Consider the following 12,239-nt stretch of genomic DNA (forward strand, 5'->3'; position numbering starts at 1 on the left):
GATCTTATATTGAGTTGTATTTATTCAGGTGGATTTTAAAGATGATGACTTTTATTTTAACTGTTGCCTATCTGAAAAACCATTGTGGCATTACAGGTAAGAACAGCGCTGCTCTTGGAAAAAGCGACGGGGAGTGGTCTGGATGTGGTCTGGATGTGTCCTGGCTGCTTGGAGTGGGTTTAGATTATTTGATATGGTCTCTTCTCAGGCTTGGCAGTGAGAAACCTGTTCTTTCCCCCAGAAGGAAACTGTGCTCCTCAGACCTGGAATCACTGAGGAAGTGAAGCATTCTGTAGACTTAACTGTTTCCTACTGTATTGCAGCAAGAAGTCTTTGTGCCCCAGGACCCTGGGTCACCTGAGGAAGAAGAGATCAAGGAGAAGAAACCCACCAGTCAAGGAAAGTCAAGTAGCAAGAAGGAAACGTCTAAAAGAGATGGCAAGGAGAAAAAAGATAGAGGAGTGACAAGGGTGAGCGGACTTGTGAGACTGAGGTTTGAGATGTGATTTGCTAAAAAACCAGGCAGTCTCCTTGCCTCTTACAGCCAGGGGTCACTGTCTTTTACAAATGCAAAAACTGTAGGTGATAGAACAATGACTCAGCTCCAGTTTCCCTTTGCTATGTTCCCTGTTCAGTGCTGGACTCTGTATACACAGTTCTGTGAGTGTTACTTTAGCAGAGGATGCCATTTTGTATTCTTTATTCGCTTTATATTTGATCATAGTTTTTCTATGTCTGTAATATTTTTAAATTATTATCTTGGTGCCTCACTGGTAAAAACGATACACTGGTAAAAGTGTACCCTTGTTTTCTTTATCATTCCTGCATCGTTTGTCTTTTTTCCTGATCTTACACTGTTATAATGTACACCATTTAGCATTTTATTTCTGCTTTTAAATTATTCCCTTAGAATAAAATTTCAAGATCAAAGTTGAACATTTTTAACATTTCTTAACATAAAATTAAATTATTTTCCAAAGAATTATATTGATTTACCCTCACACCAGTTACATATTAGTAAAAACGGATGAATGCTTTTACTATTCAATTTATAACTAGTCTTTTTATTCCCTTCTGATAGTGCTAGTTGTTGACGGGGCAAGCTGAGAGCTCAGATTTTAGAGTCACATTGGCTTAATGTTTAGATTCTGCTTTCGCTACTTATTTTTTCCAACCATATTCCCAATCTTTTCTGTATTGTTCCAATTTTAGTATATGTGCTGCCAAAGCAAGCACCCAGTCTTTTCTAGAGTGAGGCTGTTAATGTCTGTCTAGGAGGATTGTAGTAAAGGCTGAAGAAAATAATGCATGTAAATGTCTCATCTAGTTCCTGACAATAATCTCTCAATATATACTAAATGCTATATGTTTAAAGGTTTTTTATTTTGAAATCATAACAACATTATAGCTATTTCACAAATTAGGAATGTTGATGTAAGAAACATCCAGATCTGTAGAGGCTTTTGATAAGTTTATTTGAGCAAAACTGACAACATGCCAGGAAACAAGATCTCAAATGCTGGAGAGAATAACAGTTTCACAGCTTCTTTTATACATTTGAAATTAAGGAGGTGGGGGAAAGCATGGTGGGGATTGGATTACAGGATAGTTAACAAGATTATGTGCTTTTTTTTTTTTTGACAACATTTCATTTACTCGTTTTTTAATTTTTATTTTTTAATTAGAATTGGTATTAAATATTATATTAGTTTCAGGTGTACAGTATAGTCGATAGACATTTATATAATTTACAAAGTGATCCCCCTAATTAGTCTAGTACCCACCTAGCACAGTACATAGTTATTACATTATTTTTTGCTATATTTCCTGTGCTGTACTTCACATCCCTGTGGCTGTTTTGTAACTGCCGATTTGTACTTCTTAAGCCCTTCACCAGTTTTGTTTTGAGCTATTGCTGATAGCCACTCTGACAGGTGTGAGGTGGTATCTCATTGTGGTTTTAATTTGCATTTCTCTAATGATTAGCGATGTTGAGCATCTTTTCATATGTCTGTTGGCCATCTGTATGTCCTCTTTGGAGAAATGCCTGTTCATGTCCTCCGCCCTTTTTTTTAATTGGTTGGGTTTTTTGTTTTGTTTCGTTTTGTTTTGGTGTTGAGTTATATGAGTTCTTTGTAAATTTTGGATATTAACCCTTTATCTAATGTCTCATTGGCAATATCTTCTGCCATTCAGTAGATCGTCTTTTAGTTTTGTTGATGGTATTCTTTGCTGTCCAAAAACTTTTTAGTTTGATGTAGTTCCATTTGTTTATTTTTTCTTTTGTTTCCCTTGATTATGTGCTTTATTGAGAGGGGTATTACTATTAGTATTTCAAAGGTAGGTTAACCTAGATGCATGAAAACAATGGACAGGGCTGGCTTAAAACCTGTCTAAAGCAGTTATAGCCCTGGGGCATGACTACCCACCACGACCTGCCCAGTGAGGAATTTATGATCAGATCACCCTGTGAGGTTACTTCCATAGAACCCCTTCTCCCCCACACACACCTCCCACCCCACCCCTCCACAGGAGGTTTGGAAAATTAGACTAATTACAACAGGGTTAACTCTTAACCTAACTATTATGAGTGTCATAAGAGAATTACCTTTGGTTTGATCAGTTTCAGGAAAATGCCAGTGAGGGGACAGCACCCCCAGAGGATGTCTTTAAGAAGCCCCTGCCTCCCACTATGAAGAAGGAAGAGAGTCCTCCACCAGTAAGGCTGAGCGGATGCCCTGGGCTAAGGCTGGGGCTGGTTCCTAATGGGAAAGGAAGTTCAAGGCCGATGTCTCACTTTGGTGTTGGTCCTTTAGCTCTCTGTGTCTCCCAAAGAACTCCTCTTGAGTATAAGCATGAAGTAAATTTTCCTGTCTGCTAATAGGAACATAACTGGAGAATCAAAGGCAGTGATCTGTCTTCTTTCCCTTGACACCGCACCGTTCCCACCAGACCAGAGCATGCCTGGCCTTTTTTAAGTTATAATCTTGATCGTGTTAATTCTTCTCTTCTAAACAACTAAAGAAACCCTTTTTCTTGGCCCTCATGTTTCTTGTCTTAAGTTTTCTGTAAGCTGCTGATAAACACTCTTTGCCTGCTCCACATCATTAATTCAGTTCGTTGTAATGCTTCTGTCCTCACCACGCCTTTGCCTTTCCCTTTCCCAGGAGCTGGATCTGTCTACCTGAGTGCTTATCCTTCAGTTGCTTTAGTCCACTTCCTAAATCCTTTTTGCTCTAGAGATGCCTTAATAAAATGTGTCCCTCCTCTTCTCCATGATTACAGTGACTTGGAGATGATTGCTCTCTCTTCCATCTTTGGAACTTATAATTTTGTAACTCTTCTCCTATATACTAATTTGGTTCCCCTTTCTTTCCCTTCTCTTCACCATTCCGTTGCTAGAGTCACTTCTAAGGGAACTTTTCTGGCTTACCTCAATGAGTGAGGAGAAAAGTCAAGCTTTGACCACATTGCCTCCATCTGAGAAATGACCAGTGTGGTCAGTGGGCCTGTTATGAACCCAGCTCATCATTCAAACTAAAGGAAGAAACAAGATGCCCATATCAGAATATCCAGAAAACAGGCCCCAAAATATAGGTTGAGTTTGAGTTTGGTGTTAATCCCTGGCCTTCTCCTTCCAGCCTAAAGTGGTAAACCCGCTGATCGGCCTCCTGGGTGAGTATGGAGGGGACAGTGACTATGAGGAAGATGAGGAGGAGGAGCAGCCCCCTCCTCCTCAGCTCCGCACAGTGCAGCCCCAGCAGCGAGAGGAGCCAACCAAGAAGGAGAACGAAGAAGACAAACTCACTGACTGGAATAAACTGGCTTGTCTGCTCTGCAGAAGGCAGTTCCCCAATAAAGAAGTTCTGATCAAACACCAGCAGCTCTCAGACCTGCACAAGGTATTAGGGAAAAGGGCCCTGACCATCAGGCTTAAAGTAGCCACTGGGAAAGGCCTGGAGGCATTTTTTAAAACCTGTACTCATAGAATGCCTTCTCTTCTCAGCAAAACCTGGAAATCCACCGGAAGATAAAACAGTCTGAGCAGGAGCTAGCCTATCTGGAGAGGAGAGAACGAGAGGTGAGCTTCAGCGCCCTGGTACTGCCTTGACTACAGCTCTTTGCTTTCTGGTGTAAAATTTGTAGGCTGTTCTAAAGACAGAGAATGCAGAGGCCCTGAGAGATGGTACATTTCTCAAAACTCATCAAACTACATTAAAACAAGTATATTCTATTATTTACAAATTATACCTTAATAAAGTTGGTATTTTTTAAAGCTAGTGCTAAGGGTCTCTGGGTAGATCAAGTAAATAGCACTCATCTTTCCTGCCCAGCTTTTAAAATCAATCAAGAAGTGTTAGATAGGATTGCTGAAGTAACACCTTTTATTACTACTAAAGGCTGTTAGAGGAAGTAGTTTTCCCGTGAAAGCCAAACGGGCTTGCCACCTAGACCACACAATAAGGCAGGTCACCTACCCAACCTCAGGCTCCATCAGCCCAGGGCAGGCCGTAGGTGATGGTAAGGAATCAGCCAGTGGAGGCCTATGGGAGATCTCTTCTTTCTCCTCAAAAGAAAAAAAGACAGCTGAGCCAAACTTACCAGCTTATTATTATTCCCAAGTTGGCCAATCAAAGAAAGGAGCCACTGCTTTCTCAGGAAGATTGTATGAAGGAGTGAGAGATCTGGGAGTTGCCAGTTGAACTTCCTTTCCATTAGAATCATCAGGAATAAAGTGAAGCTTCTTCACTCCTCTGTCCCTCAGATGGAAATTTCAGGGTCTGTTCTTCTGCTTACCAACAGGGAAAGTTTAAAGAAAGAGGAAATGATCGCAGAGAAAAGCTCCAATCTTTTGACTCTCCAGAAAGAAAACGAATTAAATACTCCAGGGAAACTGACAGGTAAGCCAGGAGCTCTTGACTCAGCGTCGCCCTCAAGACCTAATGACGAAACCATCTCTTCCTCTGCTGGCGCTGCTGTTTTCGGTCTCAGGGAGGTGAGGTTATCAGGAGCAGGTTCTGCCTGAACTCTGAGCGTGAGGTTCTCTCCAGCCTTTTGGCCACTTGTCTTTACACAGGGAATATGTATGTTTGCATGGAAGCTTGGCTGGCTGCTTAGCTGCTCAAAGCCAGGGCTGGAGTGGCCGTTGTTGGAAACCCTTACTCCCCTCTTCGGTCATACTGTGCCTCCTTGTGGGCCCAATGAGCATGCCATACTCTTGGGCTTTTTCTCCAGGGAACCTCCATTATTACATGTAGGTGCTGAATAAGTGGTTGGCTGCCGATAGAGCTATATGGTCTCTAGCTCTCTGTGCGTGTTTCCAGTGAGGTCACCCCCAAGTTGTGGGCCCTGAGTTATAGACTCCATTGATATCCCGCTGGGTACAAATGCTACACTAAATGCAAGGCGTATTCAAGTGGACAGACATGCATTGTCCTGGACCGTCTGAACACAGAATGAGGAAGGCTTAGGTGACTCTGTGTCTCAGGGCAGACACAGAGACCTAATAGAAAGGAGAGGGCATTTTAGTAGGAGGAGACTGTGTCCACCATGGGTGAGAGGGAGCGCGGTCATGATGCATTTGGGAAGGTCTAAGAAGCCTGATGGAGCTAAACACTAGAGATGTGTGGTTGAATGACAGGAGATGAGGCTGGCTCAACAGATCTGGAAGCCAGTTCGTGAAGTTCATACCCCCTGAATGCCATGCTAAGACTTTGGCTTAGGGCAGTGGAAGCTTATAAAATGATGATAAGCAAGGTATCGATCTAGTTAGACTTGAGCAGACCTATATGTTGTTAAGTGAAAGAACTAGAAGCCAGGGTAGATTATGCTTGTGGGGAAGAGAGAAATTACATATGGAGAAAGTCCCCTGAGGAGGTCAGATGGGGCTGGGGCTCTGGTGTTTCAGCTTATTTGCTCACAGCCCACCATACGAGGTTATTTTTGAATCATGGTCCAGTAATTGTATGTAACTGGAAAAGAAATCTTCATTAAAAATACTTTTTTACTGTGGGCAATAAACTGTGCTGTTTTTATTCTACTCTTCTATTTGCATTTTTAAAAAGTGTTAATGTGGGACAACCTAAGCGATGTAAGATCTCATTGGATCATTCTCTGCAATTTGAAAGACGGTGGACTCGGACTAAGGTGCTGGAGTCAGCCAGGAGGAAGAAGGACACCTTAGCCCTGAGTCAGTTGGGCTCGATGCAGGAGACTCTCTATTCTCCGAACCCTTCACACCGCATCCTACTGGCTCTCCTCCTCCTCAATCTTCCTTCCTGCTCCTCCTCCTGTTCTGGGTGGTTCCAGATATGCTCCAGGCCTCTGCCCTCAGTTTTCCTTTATTCTCATTGCTCCACCCTCTTGACCTGGAGTTCTAAGGCAGCAGTCTCCAACCTTTTTGGCACCAGGGACCGGTTCTCCTATGAGAATCTAATGCCTGGGATCTGAGGCGGAGCTGAGGCGGTGATGCTAGTGCTGGTGAATGGCTGCAAATACGGATGAAGCTTCGCTTGCTCTCAGCTCACCTCCTGCTGTGCAGCCTGGTTCCTAACGGGCCACAGATGGTACTGATCTGTGGCCTGAGGGTCGGGGACCCCTGGTTTAAAGTACCCAAAGCCTCAGCTGCCACTAACAAGTTAACAGGTTCTCTGGCTTCACCTTAATTCGGTTTTGTTTTCTGAGCTCGAAATCACTGCTTCTGTTTACCTCCTGGGCATTTCGATCTCTTGGACATCTTTCCGGCTTCTCACCCCAAACAGTTACTCAGTGTCATATCCCACATCCTGTGCCAGTCCAGTCCTGCTGCTCCTGCTGTGCTTCTGTTTCAGAGTAATAATATCACTGTGTCACGGTCCACCTGCTGTGACACAGCCTTCCTCCTCTATCCCCTGTATTGTTAGTGGCCACATTTCTAATTAAGCCTTGCCCCGCTTTCTAGCTCACCTCAAACTGGACTCCTTAATCTCAATCTTTGCTCTTCAATCTTCTGTCCATTCTCTACCCTACCACCAGAATGACCTTTGTAAACAGAAATCAGCTCCTAAAACTCGTCTTTTTGTGGAGGTAGACCTTGCCTAGAGGGAGGCCAAGGTGTCAGGATTTTTTTTTTGGTTGGTTGGTTGGGGGCGGGGGTTGCCCGAAAGAGGAAATCCAGAGTCATGATTCAAGCATGATGTTCAAGTATTTTCACAGTCTGACCCAAGTGGCCTTTTGTCAATTACTGCTGCTCCTCTCCTGGGCAAATTGTATTCTTTCACTTCTCCTTGCTTGTGTCTTTCTTTCCTCTCGTGCTTTTTTTTCTAGTTCATAAGCTCCTCATCTGTCAAGACCCAGTTCAGATGTACCTTGGAATTACTGTCATTTTGGATGATGCCCCTTCACAGTTTATGTTCCCTCTGCTTTATTTCCATAGCAGATCCTCTGTTGCCACATCCATGGCTGAGCTCTTCAATGTGCTTTAACCATCTGTTGACATATTTTCCTTCCACATGAACAGGGTCAAGTCTTGATCATCTCTGTATCTCCAGGATGGAGCCTGTTGTATAGATAGCAAACACTTAGAGATATCATTTAATATGCATAAGAGGAAGCAAATCTGAACCAAGAGGACAGAGGTTTTTATTAGGCTCACAAACAGATTGCTTTGAAAGTAATGGTGTTTAAGTATGTCTGCTTCTTTTGCAGTGATCGTAAACCTGTTGGTAAAGAAGATGTTGACAACAGCAGCAAAGGAGGCTGTGCCCAACAAGCTACTGGCTGGAGGAAGGGGGCAGGCCTCGGATATGGCCATCCTGGATTGGCTTCAGCGGAAGAGGTGAAATGTTTTCCATCTTGTTAGGGTGCCCAGCGGACCTGGGTTGTACTTAGCTTCCTCTCATTCTGTGGCCCAGAGCTATTTCCCTGCCTTTTAGCTAGGCTTTCTCCATTGCTAGGTAAGGATATGAGAGCTGAGGAACCCGCTTGGTTCAATCTTGGTTACTGGGTATAGCTATGCATGCTGCCCCTTGGCCATTTGGTTGCTTACTGCACCCAAAAGGGAGAGAGAAATTAGAATGAGGCTCATCTTATTTTTACATGCAATAAGAGGTGAGGCATTGTGGGAATTAGGCAGTTTGAGACTGAAGAATCATTTGGTGAAAAGATCTAGGGAACTAGCAATAAAAGGTATAAAGGCATCTCTGAGAGGGATTGTCACCCGAGGTCTTAGATGGCTCAATTTGAGGATCATGAAGTTAGTCCTCATTCCCAGGAAGGGCTTTGGCCCCCCTCAGTTTTCATGAAGAGTAGAGAAAGTAACAAGAGGAAACATTGCCCATTTTGCGTTGGCTTAGTGCCCCTCTGAAATTGCCAGCTATAGGAGATTGGCTTCTGATATTTCTGGTGTCAAATCCTGTATCCCGAAATCCTGGTGTCACCGCCCTCCTTACTTATCTTGGGTGTTTGTTAAACATCTAAAAATTCTCCTATATCCTGCTCTTTACTGGTCCCGAAATGCTCGTAGTCAAAGACCAGCTCTGAGGCTAATTTAATTTATAGAGCTCACTTCATCGTTTGCCTTTGTTTTACAGACTGAAGGCCGGATGAGGGGGCCCGCTGTTGGGGCTCCAGGAAGAACCAGCAAGAGACAGTCCAACGAGACTTACCGAGATGCTGTGCGAAGAGTCATGTTTGCTCGATATAAAGAACTCGATTAAAGCACAGAGATGAGTCCCATAGGACACAGCCTCCTTCTTGTTTTGTTTGTCCGTCTCTCCTTTTGTTTTGTTACTGTTCTTGCTGCTAGAACTTTTTTAAATAAACTTTTTTTCAATGTGATTTTTTGAGTTGTTGAAGTTTTCTCCCATAGATGGGTGGGAGTAGGTCAGTGGTGGAAGGGAGAGGGTTCCTGGCTGTGGGCCCATCTGCGATGATGCTGAAAAGAGAGAGCTGCAGTGAGCCTTGAAGCACCGTCTGCTGTCAGCCTGGTGGGTTGCAGTGACCTTTGAACTCTAGCCTGTGTGAATACTATCAGATTTTCAAAATTATTTTTCTAATCTAATTAGTGAACATAGCACCTCATTGTTTGCTTCTGTTTTTTCAATAACTGCCTAGGCTGAACTGTTTCCATAAATTGGTTTATTACTCTGATGACCTTTGAAAGTCCTCTTCTTCTGACTTCCCCATTGTTGGGAGGTGGGGCAGCGGCAGTTGTGAAAACTCTGAGTGCCTGCTGGGTGCTCATGCTTCACACACTGTGATCACCACAAGTTGGCACAATAAGTTACCACTTCGCTCCAGCCATCGTTCAGCTTTTCCTTCCGTCTGCGGCCAAAACTCTCCAAGAGGTGTCTGCCCCTTTCAGAGCTTTCTTAAATTTTCTACTATATCACTCATACCATTTCACAGCGTTGTTTTTCTAATCCTTTGCAGTTAAAAGGACTATATCCTATGAACCTGTTAAAACTTTAACAAATAATTCCTCAAGATGACATATTACAATAGTAAGAATTGCACTTTTCAGATATCTCAGGGGAAGACTATTTTAGGAAGAGAACTGTGTGTTTAGAAGAACATCTTCATAGTATAAGGTGGGAGTTTGTAAACTTCTCTGTAAAGAGCCAGACAGTCAATATTTTAGACTTTACAGTTAGATTTCTCTTGCAACTACTCAACCCTATTGTAGTGAGAAAGCAGCCATGGGCAAGTGATTGTAAACAAGCTGTGTTCCAATAAAACTTTATTTACAAAAACAGATTGCAGGCCAAATTTGGCCTACAGGTTGTGGTTTGCCAACCCCTGTACTAAGGGCAGAATCTGGGTGCATCAGGCAGGACCAAGGAAGGCTCTGTAAAAAGAAGGGGAATGGGGATTGGGATTTTGGAGGGGATGGGCAGTGAGACGGAAAGAGAGGGGGAGGTGGCCATACACCAAGGAGTAAACATTTCCAGCAACAGGAGTGCTAAATGTGAATTTAAATTGTTTTCCTCCAAAAGGGAAAACAGCCTCAGGAGCACAGTGGATTTGGGAGGGAGGTACCGTGGGTTCTGGGCCTGGCTACCACCAATGCCACATTGCAGGTGGCCCATTTGAGTCTTTCAGCCCCAGACAGATGCATTCCAGGAGCCCTTCTGGTCTAACTGATGGTCTGCACGTCCATCTGTGGTACATCTCATTACTTTCTGTCTGACCATCACTGAATAGGTTTCAGAACACTTTGGAAGCTGGTCCAGGTTTGTCCTTAACCAACCAGACCAGGTTTTCCTTTAACCCTGTGCCATCGTGTTGGGCCAAGAGTGAGCTATGGACATCAAACACTTCACTGTTGAAGACTCCTGTAGAGGCTACTTAGTTGACCCAGGTTATATTGGCTGCCCAGCAGAAGCACCATCAAGTTATTAAGTAGTCGTTCTATGAGTGTTTTGAGAACCTACTCTACTTGTCACTGGGGCTTGTAGCAAGACCAGTGTCATTCTCTGTGCCCGTGGGACTCAGTCCACTGGAAAGATGGACGTTAAGCAATCACTGACATCATAAGATTTTTGATGGAGAGGTACAGCGAGCTATTGTGTTGGTCTGACATGGACTTCTCATTTGGTGGAAGCAGCATCTTCCCTGAAGACAGACCTCAGAGACTAGTTTGAGCTATTGCCTAGATTTAATTTTCTAGTTTTATTTTGCCACTTTAATGGAGATTTTGCTGTTGGAAATAAGATTTAAAGTATTTAATACATTTTAAAAGCAATTCTTTGAGTATTGATGAAAGTAGAAATGGTATGAAAAAACTTCCCTGGGAAGTTCCCTGAGGCCTTTGATCAGAATGCCAGCTTCTTAAGGGCAGGGATCTTGGGTAATTTTCTTCACGATTATATTCTAGCACCTGGCACAGGACCTAACAGTAGGCACTCAGTAAGTGAGTAATTCTGAGCTCATAGGTCTATGGAAAATAATTATTGAATTAAATTTTGATTGCATCTCTGTTTATCAAAGCCCATCTTGAAAAAAGAAATTAGTTTGTTGATATAGGCAAGAGTTCTCACATAAATCTTTTTTACTTTATATTCTATGGCAGTAGTTTCCAGCCTGGGACCAAAACATGTGAACTAGTTTTTTTTTTTTTTGCCAAGTGGTAGAAGATCAAGGAGGTGGGAATGGGGGGAAGACTTAAGATTATCATTTCATTAAGAGGAAAACTTTTACATCAAAAAAGCAGGAAAGGCAATCAAAGGAATATCCTTTATTCTATATTGAACACATGTGGATTTACTTTTTCCTTACATAGCTGGAGACTTAAACTTTTCCAGACCCACATTAGCTGCCAGACTGGCCTTCAGGGGCACAGCTCTGGAGCTCAAGGGGGCAGTGTCCAAAAAGAAGGGCAGCAAACACTGAATGAAATCTTTTTTTCTAGGCGCCTCCTTCAGAATGATTTTGTGCCATTTATGAGCAGCCATATGGCTTTTATGGCTGGCAAGGAGCCCAACCCAGCAACACCTCAAGAAAGCTCAGAAATGCTTGTTGAACCGATTTGGAAAGAAGGCAATTGACTGCTGGTGGTCATTAAGCCTAGCAGATTCTGGATTCTTGGCACCTGCATCATCTGTTGCAGGGTTGCAATAACCCCATCTATGTTTAACTTTTAAATTTAATTAAATGAGTACCTTCTGTGGACCACATACATTAACTTTTTTTGGTAATAAAAGTTTTATATATATATATACTTCCCCCATAAGTTGGAATATTATAACACACACATTTCTACGAAAAGAGTAATGTGTATGTGTGTAGACAGGGCTATGGTCTGAATGTGCCCGCCCTCCCCTCCCCCACCAATTCATATCTTGAAATCCTAACCCACAAAGGCAATACTATAATAGTAGGTGGGGCCTTTGGGAAGTGATTCAGTGATGAGAATGGAACTGTCATAAATAGGACTAGTGCTCTTATCAGAGAGCCCACAGAGCTCCATAGACACTTTCATCATTTGAAGATACAATGAGAATTGCAACCCAGAAGACGGCTCTCATCCAACAGTGATGACACCTTGATCTTGGACTTCCCAGCCTCCGGAACTGAGAAATATATTCTGTTTTTATAAGCTACCCAGTCTGTGGTATTTTGTTATAGCAACCCAAACAGGCTTTAGATGATAGATTAGATAGATAGATAGATAGATAGATAGATAGATAGATAGATAGATAGATAGGGGAGAGGGAGAACAGAAATAATTTACCCATTCTAAAATCCAGATTCCTACCTTT

General features: G+C 42.8%; 1 protein-coding gene across 5 annotated transcripts in view; it reads left to right on the forward strand.

The window, feature by feature from the left end:
- The window catches only part of RBM6 (RNA binding motif protein 6), a 91,952-nt gene extending 82,823 nt beyond the window's left edge, over window positions 1-9,129 (forward strand). For 3 of the 5 annotated variants that reach the window (XM_039837810.1, XM_039837811.1, XM_039837812.1), the window contains 7 exons: window positions 324-470; window positions 2,624-2,719; window positions 3,642-3,902; window positions 4,007-4,081; window positions 4,804-4,901; window positions 7,687-7,816; window positions 8,571-9,129. In XM_039837810.1, coding sequence (XP_039693744.1) covers window positions 324-470; window positions 2,624-2,719; window positions 3,642-3,902; window positions 4,007-4,081; window positions 4,804-4,901; window positions 7,687-7,816; window positions 8,571-8,696 — 933 coding nt within the window. In that variant the 3' untranslated portion in view covers window positions 8,697-9,129. The remainder of the gene's footprint in view (window positions 1-323; window positions 471-2,623; window positions 2,720-3,641; window positions 3,903-4,006; window positions 4,082-4,803; window positions 4,902-7,686; window positions 7,817-8,570) is intronic. The other 2 variants (XM_039837809.1, XM_039837813.1) reach the window with 1 other exon arrangement.
- The last annotated feature ends 3,110 nt before the right edge of the window (window positions 9,130-12,239 follow it).

The sequence above is a fragment of the Pteropus medius genome, unplaced genomic scaffold (assembly GCF_902729225.1).
Source record: "Pteropus medius unplaced genomic scaffold, Ma_sr-lr_union100, whole genome shotgun sequence".
Classification (NCBI taxonomy): domain Eukaryota; kingdom Metazoa; phylum Chordata; class Mammalia; order Chiroptera; family Pteropodidae; genus Pteropus; species Pteropus medius.